The sequence below is a fragment of the Panthera tigris genome, chromosome C1 (genome assembly GCF_018350195.1).
Source record: "Panthera tigris isolate Pti1 chromosome C1, P.tigris_Pti1_mat1.1, whole genome shotgun sequence".
Classification (NCBI taxonomy): domain Eukaryota; kingdom Metazoa; phylum Chordata; class Mammalia; order Carnivora; family Felidae; genus Panthera; species Panthera tigris.
In genome coordinates, this window is record NC_056667.1 from 208,894,533 (window position 1) to 208,914,579 (window position 20,047).

Consider the following 20,047-nt stretch of genomic DNA (forward strand, 5'->3'; position numbering starts at 1 on the left):
ATCCATCCATCCCCCCTCCCTCCCACCACACATGCATCCATCCATCCATCATTTATCCAACATAGTATAGTCTTCCCTGTTTTCTTTAATTATTCAAAAGGAGCACTTTTCTTTTTTCTTTTTTTTTTTAAAGAAAATTTCTAAATGTTTATTTATTTTTGAGAGCGAGATAGAGACAGAGTGTGAGTGGGGGAGGGGCAGAGAGAGAGGGAGACACAGAATCGGAAGCAGGCTCCAGGCTCCGAGCCGTCAGCACAGAGCGGTGAGATCATGACCTGAGCCGAAGTCGGTTGCTTAACTGACGGAGCCACCCAGATGCCCCTAAAGAAGCACTTTTCAAATTCACTCGTCCTCACTTCCCTCCAATTTAATCATTTGGCTCCTCCTTTCATTATGGTATGTCACTAATTATAGATCTATCTGGGTAAAGAGATTTCCCTTTTAAAAATGCAATTATCTCTAATTTGGTAGTCAGATTTCCATATGCAAAAACCTGTCTGGGGCACTTTGTTAAGAGTCCTACTCCACACCTACCATTTGTATATTGCTTCAGTTCTCCATATACTTTGTATATTTGAATATTGTTTCAGTACTTTGATGAGCACCTAGTAGAAACCACTTGTTTCCCAGATTCTGGGATTTCACCGATTGGTTTGAAAAAAGACGTAGGGGATTCACAGTGAAGGGGGATTGAGGAACACAGAGTTATCAATTCTTTATTTTTCAAGGCAAAATAATTAAAGACAAATGAACAAGCAACTATGCCATCATCTCATTTAATAAAGAACATTTTCACCTCATAACTATGAGAAGAATAATTTCAGAGCAGCGGACACTCGTCTCAAGAAAGCACAGGGAGTAAAATCACGTTGATCTCTAAATGTCCCTTCGAAAAAAGAGAATATATTAAAGAATGCAAACAGATAAAAATACAGAACAACACAACTGTTTATTTTTACTTTATTTGAGTGTAGTTCTTCTTTGTTAAAAGCCTGTCGATTGGCACATTTATATCTGAAGCGGCATGAAACGAGGTGACAATCTTCTTCTTCCTGGATTTAATGTGTGTCAGTTACTGTTGGACATCAGGCCTCAGATGCATATGTTGACAGAAATAGAAACCACTTTCTTCAGGCTCTGTCGGTCAACCTACAATATCCTGGATAAAGATAAAGAAGGGACATCATGGCTCCAGCCATTTCTCCTGATTTTTTGCATCCTCAGTGTTGAAAGCAGTTCTTCTTGTTGATTGGCCCAACTGGGAAAGAAAGAGCCAGAGGCCCCAGGGCTCTCTCCATTCCTGGTGGCCCCTTCCACCCTGGGCTGCCCCACCCCCCCACCTCCGGTGGGGGGGTGGCTGAATGCAAGTATTCTGGGTCCAGGTAGAGGTCTGGATGGGGGCGAACCTCATCCCCTGCAGAAACCACAGCTCAGACTTCTGTTTGGGAGCCAACCTTTCTTCATCACAGGTGTGATGAAAATTTGGTGGCCCCTGGTTCTCCAGGGCACATCAGAATCACCTTTTAGAAATGTGTAGGCACTTGGCTTCAGTTCAGCCCCCTGGGATCAAAGATTGTGGAAAGGAGGTGGTTGACGTATGTTTTTGTTTTGTTGTGTTTTAAACCACAAAACGATCTGCTGTCTATTCTAGTTAAAGACCTTACTATGCATCAGTGGTTCTCACCGATGTCCATGGGTGAGACTTGCTTGGGGAGCAATGCCTGAGCCCCACCCCAGACTACTTGTATCAGAATTATCTGGGGGCGCCTGGGTGGCTCAGTGGGTTAACCATCTGACTTCGGCTCAGGTCATGATCTTGCAGTTTGCGAGTTCGAGGCCTGCATCAGGCTCTCTGTTGTCAGCGCGGAGCCTGCTTCAGATCCTCTGTCTCCCTCACTGTCTGCCACTCCCCGCTCTCAAAAAAAAAGCAAACCATAAAAAATTCCAGATGATTCTAATATGCTGCCAGAGTTGAGAATAAGAGGGGATAAATGCTTGTATCCACAAAATTTTGCATGCCCTTTCACAAGCCCAACATTAAGGAATCTGGCAAATGACACTTGTAGCCAATAGTCAGCTAGCTACTCTTCAGTGTGACTTTATAAATCACGTCGGCTTTTTTAGAAGCAGAGTAAGCGTTGTAATAGAAGCTAATGCTTTCCAAGCACCTCCTGAGTGCCCAGTCCTGTTCCAGGGTTTGCACGTATTGCTAGAATGCACAAGGATGCCAAGAGGTTGACACCATTATTATCCTTGTTTTACAGGAGAGAGGATGAGGGTTGATTCAGTCGCCTGGGTTCGTGCTGTGGAGTCATGAGGCCGGTGTAGAGGCTTGTGATACCCTGGCGATTAGCACGAGTCCAGCGGGACCCTTGTGAAGGGCAGACACAGGAGAAAAAGAGACCTCTGGAGCATCCCTAGTGGGAAAGAGAATTGGCGCACGAAGACAGCTGAGACTGAGACGAAGACAAAGGTTCTTATCCTGTTTGAACAAGTTTCCAGAGCTTTCTACCCTCAGAAGGGGAAGGAGACTGTCTTTTAGCGTGAGGCATGCAAAGTGTAACCAGCCCTTCCAGGGTGGGCTCTTTCAATTACCACGGGGCTGCCCAAAGAAAATCATCGGAATTGAAGATACAGCATCGCGCTGGTAGGCTCTAGAATGAGGGAGGCAGCAGCCCTTCCCTTGTGGCGTTCAGACCACAAGCAGAGAAGGAGCCATACCTGGAAAAGGAGAAGAGGGTGTGCAGGGTTTCGAGGTACCTTGAAGGGCACATAGAGCTGGCTTCCCATGGGCTGTCCTGTAGAAGATTTATTAGACTTGCTGAGTCTGGTCTCCAGGGCTGGACTGTTGGTGGACACTGAAGATTTATCCTGTCAGAACAAAGCTATCTCTAACTGCCTTGAGAAGTGCATTCTTTACTCCTGGAAAGAACCAAGGTAAGTCGAACCATGCCTACGGACGAGAGCACCTTTCCAAGGTCTTGGCAAGTGACCTTGTGTGGTTCTGTGATGATTCCTGATCCTTATTCAGTTAGTGAGCAAGGGTTTATTGTCCTTGAACTAGGCACGAGGGACGCAGTGGTGAACCCACGGATGTGGCAAGCAGGGAGGAAAGAGAAATGGCAGCTTCATTCCTACACTCATGATCCCTCGCTCCCAGGACCTATTCACATTGTTCGGATTCAGATTATTTGGCACGTTTCCTATTATATTTCAGAGTCAACCTGTCTCTCTTTTTCTTTCCTTCTCTTTCTCCCTTTGCTCATATGCCCTACATAATTCCCTCCCTCTTTGTCTGCTTTTAATGCCTCCTTTTCCCTTCTTTTTAACCATCTAACTCTGGTTTTTTTATTTTCTGTTTTATTCCCTGTTCTTTCCTTTACCTCCATCCTATCACCCGCTAATGGGTGGAATTAATGCATATATGAAAGAATATCTATGTACTATATTTATATAGGTACACACCTAAATATCTGCTCAATGTTTTTATATTTTGGGTTAAATTAGAAGAATCAAGTGAATATGGTCTGCAAATATTCAAGGATTGCATATAACTTTCACTGGGCTTATGAAATATTTTAACTAAAGAGAAAGCAGATTGCTGCTTCCTCTAAACCAGTTCCCAAAGGTGAACTTCCTTTCTCGGCTCTGTGTATGGGAAGTACTGAGCAGGTTATGTCATTAATATGTCACACATTGTATATTTTGTTACCCGCCAATGAATAGCTTTCTTGTTCTGTTCCGGTTTATCAGGTACCAACACTTCGAGGACAATAGCATCAGTGGGACAGCCAGCCCTGAAAGCTAACTTCACTTCATTGTTTCAAAAAGTGGTGGTTTCCACTGTGAAGAAATGTGGTTTAAATTTTTTATTGTTTTCACTGCTGGAGGTTAACGTGGTGAGTGAATTTTGAGAACAAGCATTTCCAACAGTTCTGCTCTAACATGAAAGTGGAGACCATGTAACAACATATTTTAGGAACTCTAACTTGGAAGGTGCTAAAAAAAAAAAAAAAGAAAAGAAAACAGTAGACGATTGCTATGTATTAAAGAGCACGTTCTACTTCAAGAGGGAAATAAGTCAACACGGTAGAGGAAGCAGGGAGCTACCCAAGAACACGGTTCTGTCATCTGTAAACCACTTAACGAACACATCTGGTTAAAGCCGTGGTGCGGTCCCGAAGTTTTAGTGGGATATTAACCCCTCATTTTAAAGGGGACTTTGGCCCAGATAACTTCCTACCTGTAAAAAGAAATCAGATTGCCGTGATAGTTCCCCTGGCTTCATGCCCTGTTAAGATAATATCATGAATTCTTTCCTTACCGTTCCTACGATGTTGCACTATTTTTTTTTTTTTTTTTTTTTTTTTTAACCTCACTGTGTTTCTGGAAAAGATACGACCAGTTGCCAAACTGCCAAACAGATCTGTCGATTGTTGAGGGACGAGGAACCGCATTTGGCGATGTGTGCCAGGTACTGTACTAGGTGGTTTACACTCATGATCTCACTTATTTCTCACGACAGGGAGAGGTTATCCTTCCACGTACGGGATGCTGGGGCTCAGCTCTGGGAAGGTCAGGATTCGGCAGTCGATGAGGGGATTCACACTCTCATTCTTCTGACTCTGACACCCCTGCACTTAATATTGCAGCTGAAAACAGAGCCCAAATCAGGGTTTAGACACCTCTCCCCCCATTCTGTTTGAGAGAGGTCTAGGGTGGCGAGGTCGTGTGGAAAAACGTGTGCTAGAAGGATGTCTGGGAGATGCAGTCTTGGATTCTCAGCCTCCAGCTTGCAGTAACGCCTGATCCAACACAAGGGGTTGGAATGGACTAGATGGAGCCATTATCCAATGCTCGCCACAGACCACACCTTTGGCCCCCCCACACCCACGAATACCCTTCTTCCTGCCCGTAAACTTTCAAACCACAGCAGCAACAACAAAAAATGCCCTCATTATTGTCATGAAACCATCGCTCATGCAAATAACATATTCAACCTGCCCCCCAAAGCAGACACCCAAATGTTACCAGTGTCAGCCATCGCCTCTGGAGGTCTGCCTTTCCTCCTTTAGTTCGATCTCTGCCTGGGTTGTTTTGCTATAACCTACTGGCAAAATTATAACCGAGCCCCATGTAAAATACTAGGAAAAGGGAGGGACAAGGTAAGATACGACACAGCATGGTGAGCGGAAACATGTCACCCTCACAGTGTTCATTTCTGCATCTGGTTGTGTGGCTTTATTCAGTATTTGCTATTTCTGTCTTCCTTACTCCACTGCCAGTTCTGTGTCCCCCCCTCAGCAGGTTGGGGTTCTTAATTCAGGGGGAAACTGAAACCTTGGTTCTCGAGGGGCATGAATCTTAGGGAAGTCCTTGTTAAATTGATTCTCATGGTCTTCCATTGACTTTGACCACCTGATCCAGAGCATGATCTAGAGCCATTCCACAGGATTTCTGGGTTTGAGAAATATTCTCCCATTGTGTGCCTAATTTAACAGGAAGTCCATTCCTCCTTGAAAACCAACCTAATCTCCTCAGTCAATGTGGTGACCCTCCTTTTCTCTTTTACCTGTTTATCCAGGGACATGAGGAATCCACAAGGGGCCAAAGGCAGTTCTTGGGTATGGAAACATAGTTTTGTCCAACGGTGGAATAGTTTTGTCCTTGGGATCTCAGACCTCTGAACCAGTAGAACAACTGGTAAAAAGATGATAAGCAAACTTTCATGAGTGAATTATTAGATGGGATGTTAAGAAATGCCACTCTCGTGTCCATCCTATGGATCCCAGAGTAATACATTCTGACGATGGGAGAATCAGTACCCAATGTGGTTGTTGGTTCAGAGCAAATAACCACATCAGGAACAACACACCCTAATCTCACCAAGTGTCACTTTCCCCCCAGCTCTGGAACTGAGTGCTCCACAGGCCTGTGGCTTCCAGGTGGTGAGGTTGTGGTCAGGACATGGAAGGCTTGGGCTCAGGTCTTCATGGCCTGAGCTGAGGTCGGATGCTTAACCTACTTAGCCACCCAGGTGCCCCACAGAGGCAACACTGTTTAGATATCAGGGTGATGTCCCAGTCTGTTCAGGCTACTAACAAAATACCACAACTGGGCAGCTTAGACAAAGTAAAAATGTATTTCTCATTTATTTCTCTTATGTATTTATTTCTGGAGGCTGGAAGTCCAAGACCAGAGTGCCAGCGTGGGGAGATGAAGGCCCTCTATCAGGTTACAGATGACCTCTTATTGTGTCCTCACATGGGGAGAAGGGTTAGGGAGTTCTCTCTCGGACCTCTTTCCTAAAGGCGTTAATCTCATTCATGACCTAATCACTTCCTGAAGGCTTCATCTCCTGGTACCATCACATGGGCCTACGGCAGCACCACAGGCGGATCGTGACACGTGAAGGAGCGTGCGAGGCAGAGAAGAATTCTTACCCAGTGTAGGTGTCTTTTCCACTGGGGGCGATTTTCCATCCCCTCCATGATGAGAAGCTTCCGTATAATAAATCTGCTGGTGTCAGCCTGGTCCTCAGGGTCTAATGGTACAAGAATGGGGTTCCAGGTTGGTTGCTGCTGCGGATGATTTGGACCCACCAGCCAGGCCAGGCCAGTGGTGACGAGAAATCCTGCCCGGGCCCTGCTTCCCCTTCACCCCTGCCTCTACGGCCACTTTACTCATGGCCCATTGAGCGAAAAGTGGGGGTGGTGGGGAGGAGACTGACTGACAGCTCTGGGGTGGGTTTACTTTCTTTTTTTTTTTTTCTCTTCATCATTGAGAACCTTCATTTTGGGGGCTCGGGGGATCGTCTTTGGTCAACATTCACAGGACGTAATAAAGATTCTCACGACCTGGCCCCATTCTGAGATCCCCTCCGCCTTCGTCTTCTCTAGACCTCCTTGTCTCCGAATTCCAACTTTTTCTTTCCGGTTCCCTGAACATTTTTCCAAGTGGTAGCCATTGCTCACACACCAGGCCCTCTCTCCCACCCCAGGCAAAGTGGGCGTTGAGCTGCGCCGTCTCGAGTTCTGTCCCGAACATGGCTTTTCACTCCCCAGTGTCCCTGACGGTTACTTCTAACTGGGATTGTAACTCTGCAGCTGTCCATGTCTGACCCATGAAGGCACATTTCAATCATGTTTAATTTTTTTTGTCTTCTTCAGCCCACTGCAAAGCTCCTGACGTGGCTGGAGGTGTGGGCAGAAGAGAAAATGGCAGGGGAGCAGTATAGACACCCTAGGGGTATACGGTTTGTTCATGCAACGAACTGATGCCCTCAGGATCTGCTCCAACGGGATCCCACGAATGTGCTCCCTCTTGTCGATAGCGTGCTGCTGGTTACGCCTGACTTTATTGCTTACAGAGCCAGGCAACATCCAGTTCGGGGTGGACGCCTCCATTTACAAGGCAACTGGTCTTTTGGTAAGGGGTTTAGCCTCTACTAGGGCTCCATAGCAAGCCAAGCACTATTTTTCCAAAGAAGATTTTCTTCAAGAAGCCATGGTGTACTTCGAAACCCAGTGATTTTTCCTTCGCGTCTCTCTCTATAGGCTCTATCCATCATCCATTATGCTTTGACCCTTAAGAACCAAGAGGTGGGGCTGTTCACACTGCAGCCTGGAGAACTGAGGGCGCTCCCAGCTCAGTCCCACTCAGTCAGCCGCCTTAGAGGTCATTCAGTAAATGAGTTGAGACCTTCCATATTCCCACCAAGCTTTTTGCCTCTTAATTGGATGGAGTGCGGGGTACAACATCTTATGCTTCTCTGTGAAGCTTATGTCCCAACAAGCTTGAGAATACTGGTCTCCCACAAACATCTGGAAGGTGGCAGATCCTTGCATTTAACGGAATTTAGCTCTGAACCACTTGCATCGATGGGGTATAGCAAGGTATCCTGCCCTTGCTCACTCCATCTTGTTAGTGTATTGTCATTACCTAGTGAACCACCATGATCTCTCGGGGGCCACTGGGATGGCCAAAGTGCCCCCATGCTGTGGACTCTCAATATTTCATCCTACAATGGTTACAGACCCAACCGTATCAGATGACCACTCCCAGATGCCTATCTTTGAAAATCTGCTCTCTCCAATCACTTTTTCTGACCGAGTAATGATTGGGCAGGGCTTTATTTTGTTTTATTTATTGATTATTTATTTAAAAAATTTTAAAACATTTTATTTGTTTTTGAGAGACAGAGAGAGACAGAGCATGAGTGGGGGAGGGGCAGAGAGAGAGGGGGAGACACAGAATCCGAAGCAGGCTCCAGGCTCTGAGCTGTCAGCACAGATCCTGACTCGGGGCTTGAACTCATGAACGGTGAGATCATGACCTGAGCCGAAGTCGGATGCTTAACCTACGGAGCCACCCAGGCACCCCTATTTATTTATTTTTTTAAAGTTTATTTATTTATTTCTAGAGAGACAGAGATAGTGCAAGCAGGGGAGACACAGAGAGAGAGAGAGACAGAGAGACAGAGAGAGACAGAGAGAGACAGAGCATTCCAAGCAGGCTCCACACGGTCAGCGCACAGCCTGATGCGGGGCTTGAACTCACGGACCGTGAGATCCTTCCTTAGGCCGAAACCGAGAGTCGGACGCTTAAGGGACGCAACCACCCCGGCGCCCCCAGGACTTCATTTTAAACAAAAGTCATTAAAACAGGAAACGAGAACGTTTCCAAGTCACTGGAGGGCTAGAAGAACAGCTGTTGAGCGGAAACTTCAGTGGGGTCTGTGAAAACACCACCAGGGAGCCGGTGAACCACGTGGGTGGCCAGCTCTGCCTCGGTCAGAAAGCAGGGACTCAGGACGCCAGCACCCGGCGGATGGCCACCGGGGCCACAGCACCGTGGGCATTCCGGGTGGCCCGCGCCCTGCTTTCCAGCATCCAAGAAGCGAGAGGGCAGATGAGGCAAAGTCTGTTTGTACAGACTGTTTGTACAATGGTTACAGACCCAACCGTATCAGCACAATCTCTGCTGCCCGACGGTGGCTCTGCTTCCCAGATGGCACAGGCGCCGCCTGTTTGGTGGGAGTCAGGCCCCACGTGCACCAGGGCTCTGACCCCATCTGCAGCCGCCAGCCGACCCGAGGTCCCCTAGCGGGGGGATGAAACCCAGCTGAGGGAGAGCCTTCCTTGCAAGGTCTGCCAAAGGGGCCGCGCAGGAGTTCTGGAAATCAAAACACTCATCGGGGCCAGGCCGATTCAACAGGAGGACAGAGAGGGAGGGAAGCGGAGGAAGCGCCCGAAGACGAGCCGGTTTGGCAAAAGGATGCTGTTCCGTAGGTCCCGTTGGAGACAGCAGCGCGGCACTGGAACAAGAAAGAACCAAGTAGATCAGAGAGGCAGGAGAAAGCCACAGACGCTTTGGGAAAGAAGGGGGTGGCATTGAGAGAAAGGGGAGCGAGGGGGGAAAGATCCGGAACCCCCACTGATGGTAGAGCAGCTGAGCTCCGCTCCTCTCCACCTTCCTGTGATTACCCCCAAACACCGCTGCTCTGAGACATACGGGAAGTCCAGGGGATTTAATTCCGGGGGAAAGGATGGCAGCAGCAATGACAACAAGGACAGCACCCTGGGTCTCAAATTCCGTGTTGCGGAAAGTATTTCTGCGTATATTCCCATGGCAAAGAAGACAGGATGAGGGCAGTTTGAATTTTTTTTTTTTTCCTTTTCCATTTTGAAATAGGAGCTGTTAGCGACCAGGCCGTGGGTTGAATTGACCCACGTGAAGTCACAGTCCTGGCTGACAGAGGGACAGACATCACTGCCCTGCAAGGGCCTTGGCTCTGGGGTCCGCACAGACTTCTCTTGGGGAAGGGGCGGTTCGTCACTGGTGGGGAAAGGGCTACATTCTTTGAAAGAAAAGCAGGGGGCCCCTGGGTGGCTCAGTTGGCTAAGCATCTGAGGTCATGATCTCAAGGTTCCTGAGCACCAGCCAGCCAGCGTTTGGGCTCTGTGCTGACAGCTCAGAGCGTGGAGCCTACTTTGAATTTTGTTTCCCTTGCTCTCTGCCCCTCCCCCACTCATGCGCGCATGCTCTTTCTCTCTCTCTCAATCAATAAACATTAAAGAAAACCTAACAAGAAAAAAAAAGGCAGGAGAAAATAGAATTTCAGATTTTTTTGAATAAAAAGTGTAGACTAAAAAGGCAAGCGAAAAAAAAAAAAAAACAAAACAACTGTTTAAAAAGGCCACACACGGGGGAAGGAGGCTCAAGTTACCTTGCCCTCTCAAAGCCTCAGTTTCCCTCTGTAAAATGGGGACAATGATCCTCACTTCACTGAGGTGTTCTGAAGATTAAATCAGGTCATAATTTGTGTAATACACTCACCCCTTTGTGGTTGGCACAAAGTAAGCGCTCAGTAAATGTAAATTATTATTACGGTTACCGTTGCCAGCATATTTGCATGTTATTAGCAAGGCTCTCCAAACCACGTGTTTTGGTTTCTTACAGCTCTGTCTCCTACCGTAATCACTATGGTATTATACGTTCCATAACTGATTTCTTTTGTTTCTGTCAAACAGATTAAACTGTGGCTGAGAATATAGCAGTGAGGCATAAGTAAAGTTAAATGCGGTAGAAAACAAGAGAGTCTAGCTCACCAACATTGAACATTCTTTCCAAGCAAAGAGGAGCACACGTTCAAATGACCAAACCTCAACAGATACAAAATTACAAAAAGATGAACAAGAATCTGTCTTGTGTGCCGTTTTGGTATATCCAGGGAATGGTCTGCAAGGACAGGTTTCTGGAATCCAGGCGGAGGGAGTGCACTCTGCAAGAGGGTTGGTACATTCCTTTGTGTGACCCAGTCTCTGCGGTCTCTGCACGTTGGAAAGCAAGGGTCCCCGCTCTTAGGGAACATATGTATAATGCTGCCCCCTACTGCCAGTGGGCTATTTAGCAGCTAAATAACCGCAACTGAAGTGTAAAAAGCCCTCCGAGTGATACTTAGTTTGAATGGATGGTCAGCTACATGGCGCATGGATACGTTCCAGAGTTAGATAATTCAGCTGTAGAGGCAGATAATTGCAGTGTGATAATGGTTAAAGAAAAATAATGTTAGATGCCTGCAGATTTAAAGGGGTAAACGGTGCGTTGCGTATAGTTTCGCCATTAATCAGTGCACGAGTCTCACGAGGCCAACGCTACTATTACCCCTGCCGTGAGTGAGGGAAACCAGGTTCTAAAAGTGACCCCGCTATACACGGCAGAACTGGCATTCAACTTCAAACTTCTCTGACTCATTTGGGCGTCCTTTCCAGGCCACGATGCCTCCCTGAAGGAGACACAGCGGTCCACAGCATCAAAAGGTTGACTGTTGGCAAGTCTCACAGAATCGCTCTTACACTGCCTCTGCCCTTACCTCTTCTGCATTGAAAAGCAGCTTGCAGGCAAATGCACTTCATTAGAGGATGAGCCACACAAGCGAGTTTAGGGGGGCTAAAGGCTTTTATGTGACTAGGGCTGGAAGAATCAACACCCCCCTTGGGCATGCGCAGAGGACAGCCCTGCTCTGGAGGAAGAGTGTGCAGAAACCTGGCCAGTGGCCAGCTGAGGTCGGCCTGCTATGGGGGTGCCCCCATTAATCCTGGCCCTGGAACCCTAGAACGGTGAAGGGACATCGTTTATAATTTTCCAACCCAGACGTGACACCTCTTTATAATCCCCAAAGGCATGGCTAGTGTAGAAAGCACTGCTGAGTGTTATCTGCCTGTTGGTGATTCACAAGTCCGGCAGAAAGTACTGGCAAATCAGTTCCAAACCGACCCCCTTCACCAGCACCACTCACCAACATATTTAGAAAATGACCCTGTCACGTGGGTAGACGAAGGAAAGATGGGGACAGTTTGTTATAAGATGAGGGGGAGTGACGGAGAACTTCTTTGGCGTTTGGGATCCAGGAGCAAAGAAGAACGATACCAGCCTCCTCTGAGATACTGGAATCCAACAAGCCTCACGGTGGAGCCTTTGTGCGTTACCACAACGGGTGGAAACTGGGTAGAACTGGCAGCCCAAGGTGGGTTAGAGAGAACCCCCTAATTTCTCATGGTCCAACTGGTGAGTTTAGACACCGGAAACTTCTCAGGGCCCGCGACCGGGGCACGAAAGGTAACAACAGGAAAAGCTAGAGAGCCTTCTAGGTTCTGCTGGCCTCGAGGAGCAAAGGGAGAGGTGACGCACAGATGGTCCAGCTGGGATCCAAAGCAAGACATAGTCACATCTCAGCAGCCGGCTGCAAAGAGGCGGCAGGGAGGACCCTGGCAGGTAGGGGGAGGGGTTGCAAACGCAAGTAGGAGGACAGGACCAAGGGTAACCGGGACTGAGGCTTCCGGGCCTTTCTCCGCTGCAAGCCAGGCCAAGTGGCTATCGTGTAAGATCTATTGGGAGTTTAGAGTAAACTCTGAGGAGCACAACACAAATACAGTTCTGAATGTAACGAGGTTTTAAACACGAAATGGCTTCCAGAGGAATCTCCGGACTCATATCAACGTACCTGAAAGCGGCCGGGTGCAGGGTTCTGAATGGGGGCTCGAGGCGGGAACTGCCCTCGCCGTGATGGGAAACCCACACGCATATGCTTAGATTGAGCTGAGCATGGGCATCATGCTCATGACTGGAGCCTGGTATGACGTCAGAGCAGAGGAAGCATGCGGCCTGTCAGGTGGAAGGATGCCAGACCCAGAGCCCAGAGCATGAATAAGCGGGCCACGTTAGGCTGCACCTGCATGGAATGAAAGACAACGATCTGCAGATGAGTAAGTGGGCGAGGACAAAGGATTGCTCAAAGGTCACCGATGGGAAGGGCAGGATGGGAGCTTTCGTCTTCCAACCTCCAGTCGAGCGCCATTCCCCTGTCCGCGCTTCTTCCCTTGTGAAAACACACAGGCAGAGCAGAATCAAAGAACGGCAGCACCGACACGGAAATTAGACCTCCTATGTAGTTTGGACTCTCATCCCGTTGACATTGTGTCCCGCAGTCACAAGCCGGCAGCCGGTCAAAGCGCCTCCGTGAAAACTTGCCACGCTGGGAAATCCTCAGGATTTTCTGAGACGGGCTGGTCTGTTACTGGACATGCTGGCACGAAGTGCTCTGTATTGAGCTGCCCTCTGTCTCTGGGGAACTGCCTCTGTTAACCCTGACCTCTACCTGCACACAGTCAGTTACTTCCTCTTCCAAATGAAGCCTTCAAGTTCTTTCTTTTCTTTTTTTAGTATCTCTTTTTGAGAGAGACAGAGGAAGAGTGCTCAAGAGGGGAAGGGGCAGAGAGAGAGGGAGGTAGCGGGTCTGAAGCACTGTCAGCGTGGAGCCCTGTGCGGGGCTTGAACTCCCGAACCGTGAGATCACTGTCTGAGCTGAAGTCGGACACTCAACCGACTGAGCCACCCAGGGGCCCTGGATCCTCTAAGTTTTTAAGCATCAGACACTAATGGAGGACTCACTCTGTGCCAGGCATGGAAGGTGGTATCGTGCCCATGCTAGGCTCCCTTGTTCACGTTTTACACGTTCTCAGGTCCTTACCCACTTTTGTTGTTCTTCTCTGGACAGTCTCTAGAGTTGTTAAGATACGTAGCCCTCTCCTCCATTCCAAATCCTCCCGGGCCATTTCTTTAAGAAGACAAATCTATTTGGATCTGCACAGAAAGTAGTTACGTCCCTAGGGATGTAAACTAGTTTTCATATTCATACGAATTATACCCATACTAACATAACTGGAAATGTATACAGAGGACTCCAAATTGCACGTAGGTGATTATTAGAGGAATAGTTGATCTAGGTTATCAGTTTAAATGGCAGGAATATGCATACACCCTTTCCCCAATTTCAAACAAACAGCCTTAGGAAAACAAATGCTGGTTATCACCCCCATCGTTGACACAGAGTGTTTCTGAGCAAGCCAGACGCGGAGATAACAACCCCATTAATTAGATGCTGGCATCATTCTTATCTCTCCGATGAGGCAACTGAAGCCACAGGGGTCATGGACCTTGCCTAAGTGCACACGGCTGGTAGACAGCAGGGTCAGGCCTCAAGTCAAGCCTCCTGCTCTTAGTGGCAAAAGCTGTTGGTGCACCAGCCCTGTCAATGTGGCCCGCATGTCCCCACGGTGACCCCTCAGTGAAGGTAAATGCGGTCCCACCTAGAGACATGTCCCTGTCCTCGAACACAATAGTTTCAAACCACCTGAAGTCTGATCGTTTCTAGGAATGACATCCCCCAGGTATTTTTTTTCAGAATTAGATCCCTTGTACCTGAATGGTGACTCACACTGGTACGTCTTTTAGGCGTACTTACTGAATGATTCACTTAGTGGCCCCTGGCCCCGCAGGTTTCCCGGTTCCAGGTTAAGATCAGTCCTTCAGTGGTGTGGAGGCAGGAATGGGAAGAAGGTTCAAAAGCCCGGCGGCAGCCCCTCTGGGCTCACTGTGCTGGGGTCCACTTACCTGGTGGGGGCACAGCTCTGCCCTGTACTGCCAGTCTCTGGACATTCAGATCTCATTCTTTGTACTTTCTTGCCAGGAAGGCACCGCCCCTTTTTAATGGACCGCTTTCAGCAGATGCCCCAAAGACCAGTGAGTGAGGCCTCTCATCGATGCCATCGCTCCTTCCAGAAGGAACTGGTCAAATGGGAACCCCTGAGCCCCACTGGGGCCAGAATCCCATTCCTGCCCATCTGTCTCACCTCAGTGCTGAGCCAGATTCTCCGGCCTCCCTTCCTGGGTCCTTCTCCTCTTCCTTCTTTCCATCTCCCACTTGTAGATTCCCCCGCCCCCAGCCTTCCTTTGCAGTCTGGTACCTATTGGTGTCTCTCAGGGCATTGAGCCTCTGAAATCCAATTATGTGGAAAATTCCAGTTCCTTCCCACATTGTTTCTGGGTCTTACTCACAATCTCGGAAGTGGCTGAGCGACCAGTTTACTGTCCCTGACGATCAGGGAAGGCTGTTCAGAATACATAACGGGCCTGACAGTAGGGGGACGGTGACCGATTTCACTCAGCCTTGGCCAAGTCATGGCCACTTACTACACCAGCTGAGTGGCTTTCGCTCTTTATTGTTCATCAGAATCACCAAAAAGGCTTGTTCAAACATGGACTGTTGGGCATCACTACCAGCATCTGTGACCCTGTAGGTGGCAGGGTGGGGCAAGAATTTACATTTCTAGCAAATTATGGGTGGTACTGATGCTACGGATCCAGGGACCCACTGAGAACTGAAACCCAGAGTGGCTTCCATCCACCAGACAGAATTCATTTGGGGGAGTGAAGTTGATGCTCCTAATTTTTAAGTTTCTGGTTGTTCAAGGCAGATGCCAGTGGGAAGAAACCCAGAGTCAAGAGTGACATTTATAGGTACCAATCCGTATGAATGGCCGTTGTTGATCTAGTGAGTCACCGATGCCCAAATCAACACAGAATGGCATGAATTGAGGAAAAGTATTATACGACTTTTAGGAAGGTGCCTGCATAGCCCCGTGAGGAAGTCGCACCTAGTCAGCTGGACACTGAGATGAGAACCCATTACCCGGGCAATGTAGGAGTTCTGGTTTTGCAAATTTCTGTAGATCAGTCATGCTCATAGCTCTGCACTGGGGCTGAGTTAGCATGAAACAGACTTTGACTCAGGTTGAGAGATTCATGCAGCACCTTCTGGGAATGAGTAAACGGTGAGTCAGTTAGGTGTAGCTGTAACCTCAAGTGAAGCCAAGGCCAAAAAGAGAAATCTGCCGGCACTCGTGAACTTTGCTTGCTTCTCTTTGGATCACCGCTTCATTTGCATGTAACCCTACGACCTTCCAAAAAGGAGGATGGGGTACTTACATTGGGTATTGGGACAGGATTATGGGTTGTCATGTCATAACACTAAGAATCCTATCAGGAGAGTGTCTAGGGAGGGAACTTGGGAAACTGAAAGACAGCCAGGGTGCTTGGACATCCAGATAAATGACTCTCGAGCAACAGCAGAGGTGAGGGCTCCTGACCTCTGGGGGCCATGGGCTGTGGAAAGATCAGACCTCAACGCCAAAGGCCTGTGCTCCAGGGATGGTAAGCAGGGCTCTGGATATGATGTGGCTAGGAAGTTCTCTAACTTAAGTGGGAGAACTTGGCTTAACTTCTTTGAGCCAATGGAAGCATGTCTAAAGCTTCAGAGCTGGCATTATTTTTTGAAAAGCAAAAGGACAAGCTGTTAAAGTTTGGTTCAAGGGAGTAGGAGAAATCCTTTACCTGGAACAGAAATACAGGAGCCACTTAGGAAGTCCAGGAGTCCTGCAAATGGAGAGAGTGGGGAAGGATAGGTCACAACGGTGAAGGCTCTTGGTCTCATAACTAGAGGAAGATGGAGGTAGAATTAGGGGTGAAACAGGGAGTGAACTTGAACTTGGGACTCTCTTAACAAAAGTGCAGCCAAATAGTGCTGTGGTTGTTATCTATATCCTGGAGCATTCTGAAGCCTGGCTTGTTTTATGAAAACAAAGGCCACTCTATTTTGTAATCATTTTAAACATATGAAAAAATTACAAGAGTTGTTTGAGGAACTTCTTAGAAGGAGCCCTTTTGCCTAGCTGGATTCCACATTTTGCTCATTGGCTTTATTGTTTCTTATCCACCCACCTATCCAAACACACACACACACACACACACACACACACACACACACACATCTATACATAAACATAAAGTCTTCAAAAAACATTTGAGAGTTGATTGCAGATATCATATCCCTTTATCTCTAAATAAGTCAGTGTATTTTTTTCTAAGAACAAGGGCATTCACTTATATAACCAAAGTACAATTATCAAAATCAGGAAACATAATAGTGATGTACTATTAACATAATGTTATCTGAACCACCATTCCTACTCAAATCTCATCCAATTGTCCAACCATGTCCTTTAGAGCTTTTCTTCCTGGTTCAGGACCCAGGATCATTCAGGGCCTCTAATTGTTTTATGTCTTTAGTGTCCTTTAAAAGTTTTTTTTTTAACGTTTATTTATTATTGAGAGACAGAGAGACACAGAGTGTGAGCAGGGGAGGGGCAGAGAGAGGGGGAGACACAGAATCTGAAGCAGGCTCCAGGTTCTGAGCTATCAGCACAGAGCCCGACACAGGGCTTGAACCCACAAACCACGAGATCATGACCTGAGCTAAAGTTGGATGCTTAACCAACTGAGCCACCCAGGTGTTCCAATGTCTTTAGTGTTCTTTAATCTGAAGTACCGTTCAGTCTTTTTCTTTCTTGACCTTGACAGTTACTTTGTACAATTTCTTCAGCCCGGGGTTGCCCTGCTGCTTCCTGGTGATTGGACACAGGTATGTATTGCAGGCAGGAATTCCGGAGAACTGCTGTGTCCTTTTCAGCGCTTGTAATAGGAAGTATGGATGTCAGTTTGTCACTATATTGGGGAGGTTAACTTTGATCACATATGGTGTCTTCATGTACTATTTTTCCAAAGGCCTCATTTTAATTTTTTTTTTTTTTTTTACATTTATTCATTTTTGAGAGAGAGACAGAGCACAAGCAGGGGAGGGGCGGAGAGAGAGGGAGACACAGGCTGTGAAGCAGGCTCCAGGCTGCCACCTATCAGCACAGAGCCTGACTCGGGGCTTGAACTCACAAGCCGTGAGATCATGACCTGAGCTGAAGTCGGATGCACAACCGACGGAGCCATCCAGGCGCCCCCCAAAGGCCTCATTTTAAATGTCACAAGCATAAACAATAAACGGGTGAACAAAATCTACTAAAGGCTACCTCGTTTCTATAGATGAACTCTTGGCCCTTCCATACTTAAACCTTTTCCAGTGTTAACAATGAAGGCAGAGTTTGAACTAGAAGGAATCTTTAGATTTCATCTGGTTTTCTGTTTGCCAAGTGTGGGATGCTATGTGCTGGCCATTTGTATTAGGCTACATTGTATCACACAGTAGCAAAGGTTCTCCTATTCATTGATCTCTCCAATCTCCTGGGTTCCCGGAAGTAGAAAGGCTCAGTTGGGTGCCTAGGCTGTCTTGAAAATTTCAAACGGTTGCTGATTTTTCCCTATTTTTTAAATTTGTTTAAGAAAGGGGAGGCCTTTGGTTCTTGGTCTCTGGTAGGCAATAGTGTAGGCTTATTCAATAGCGTTTAAAAAATCACATGTGGGGCACCTGGATGGCTCATTCGGTTAAGAGTGGGAATCTTGGTTTCAGTTCAGGTCATGATCTCACCGGTTGGTGAGTTCCAGCCGCATGACGGGTTCTGCACTGACAGTGCAGAGCCTGTTTGGGATTCTCTGTCTCCCTCTCTCTGTTCCTCTCCCCCCTCAAAATAAGTAAATAAGTAAACATTTTAAATAAATAAATAAATAAATAAATAGTCACATTTATTTTTACAGTTACCTGCTGCTCCTCATTGAAAATCGTGTACAAATTTTAATTTACAGGATTAACACCTTTCTTTTTCAGTTTACATTTAAAAACGTGAAGTAAAATAAGCGAGTCGATTTAGAGAAATTGTAAGATCTTACAGAAAACTTTTAGGGAGGGGGTCATGGGAGGGATAGGGGAAATTCTGACTTAGAAACTTCGGCCAAATTCCTTAAAGGAAATGGGCACTGTGGCTTGCTGACCCTTCCCGGCCAGTTTTCCTAACGGCAACTCAACTTGGCAGGCAAAGGACAGACGCTGGCAAGAAATAGGACAGGCCACCAGAAGGTCCGGATGGCCTTAAACCCAGGGTTTAGGGCACACCGGGGCACCAGGTTACAGCCTCTCTTCCCGCTTCCGCCGCTACCTAGCTGGGATCGGCTGTACTTCCTTTGAATCTCAGTCGTCTCATCCGTGACATGGGCCGGTAAGAAACGGTGCACAGCTCCTCCCTCGGTTGGTCTCTATCCCTATAGGTGCAGAAGGTCCCTGGCGCAGCGTCAGGAAACGTAGCCTCTTCAGTGGTGCTCCTAATTCTTTTGTGGGGACCGGGCCTGTGGAGGGGCCTGGAACGGTGACCCGGAGGGGATTTTTCTTCCATCCCTCCTCCTGGGAAACCTAATGGGCCACAGTGCACGCGGCCCGCACCTCGCCCTGCTGGGCCGCGCCTCTCCCCTTGTGAGGTCACCCCGACTGAGGACGCGAGGGGACCCCGTCTCTGTCCGGCCCGGGCGCTGAGGGTGCAGATTCGGACGGGAGCAACGCCGCGATCCCTGTCGTCTGCCACGCGCCCTGGAGCCCCCGTCCGCCCCCGGGGACACGCAGGCAGGTTCGGGCACGCCCCCTGGTGGCGCCTCGCGGGGCCGCGGGACCCGGTCCAGCCTGCGCGCCCAGCTCCTCGCGCTGGAAGCCCGCGCATGCGCGCAGTTCGCCCCGCCGCTGTTTGGCCGTTTCCATGGCTACGAAGAGCATTGACGGCGGGGCGGGGCGGGTGGGGGTCTGGGAAGGAGAAAATGAAGCTCAAGAGCCTCCTGCTCCGGTATTACCCTCCAGGTACCGGCCGGGCCCCTTCCGTCCTCGCGTGGGGTCCTTGGCTCTGCGAGGGTCTGGGGCGGAGGAGGCTGCGGGGACCCCAGGGGCCGGGGGGGCGGGTCCCCTATACGGTGATCCACGTGGGGGACAAGAAGCAGGGCACTACCCAACCTAACCCACCACTCCTTCGGTTGCTGGGCTCTGTTCCTGGACACTTTCAAAATGATTCTTTTAGGAAACCTCTAAACGTGGAAGTTACAATGCTTTTCTGGCTAGTTAGGAATGTGGCAGGTGGGGAGGGAGAAGGCCCAAGATACTGGTTTCCGGAGGGGAAGACACCCAACAAGGACGGCACTTTTCATTTTAAACGTCCCAGGATGATCACGTCAAGGTATGTTGGATATGAAAAGAATGCATATTCAACAGAGCATATTACGTGGGTGACCGCATTCCAGACCACACATAGCAGTTGATCCGTGCATTTATTGAGGGCCTGCCAACGCGCGCTCTGTGCCTTGGGGCTTGAAGGTCACAGCCCTTGACGCCCATGAGTTAAGGAATTTAGAAAGAAGTCCACAGGACGCTATAGTTTTAGAAAGGGAT

The 20,047-nt window shown here is 48.3% G+C and overlaps 2 protein-coding genes across 6 annotated transcripts in view; one reads left to right on the top strand and one right to left on the bottom strand.

Moving 5' to 3' along the window:
* Window positions 1–1,025: 1,025 nt before the first annotated feature.
* On the bottom strand, window positions 1,026–19,331 carry LOC122240831 (collagen alpha-2(I) chain-like). The gene is made up of 3 exons (XM_042993930.1): window positions 18,803–19,331; window positions 16,234–16,275; window positions 1,026–1,159 (listed from the first exon to the last, which is right to left on the bottom strand). Exons 1-3 carry the CDS (start codon window positions 19,329–19,331, stop codon window positions 1,131–1,133), a joined length of 600 nt encoding a protein of 199 aa, XP_042849864.1. The 3' UTR covers window positions 1,026–1,130.
* DAW1 (dynein assembly factor with WD repeats 1) overlaps window positions 19,152–20,047 on the top strand; it is an 80,176-nt gene continuing 79,280 nt past the window's right edge. Inside the window, exon 1 of one of the 5 annotated variants that reach the window (XM_042995543.1) lies at window positions 19,152–19,241. Coding sequence is in view for 3 of the 5 variants with exons in the window: in XM_042995539.1 (XP_042851473.1) it covers window positions 19,330–19,465 (136 nt within the window). In the remaining 2 variants the exon portion in view is untranslated. The other 4 variants (XM_042995544.1, XM_042995539.1, XM_042995541.1 and 1 more) reach the window with 4 other exon arrangements.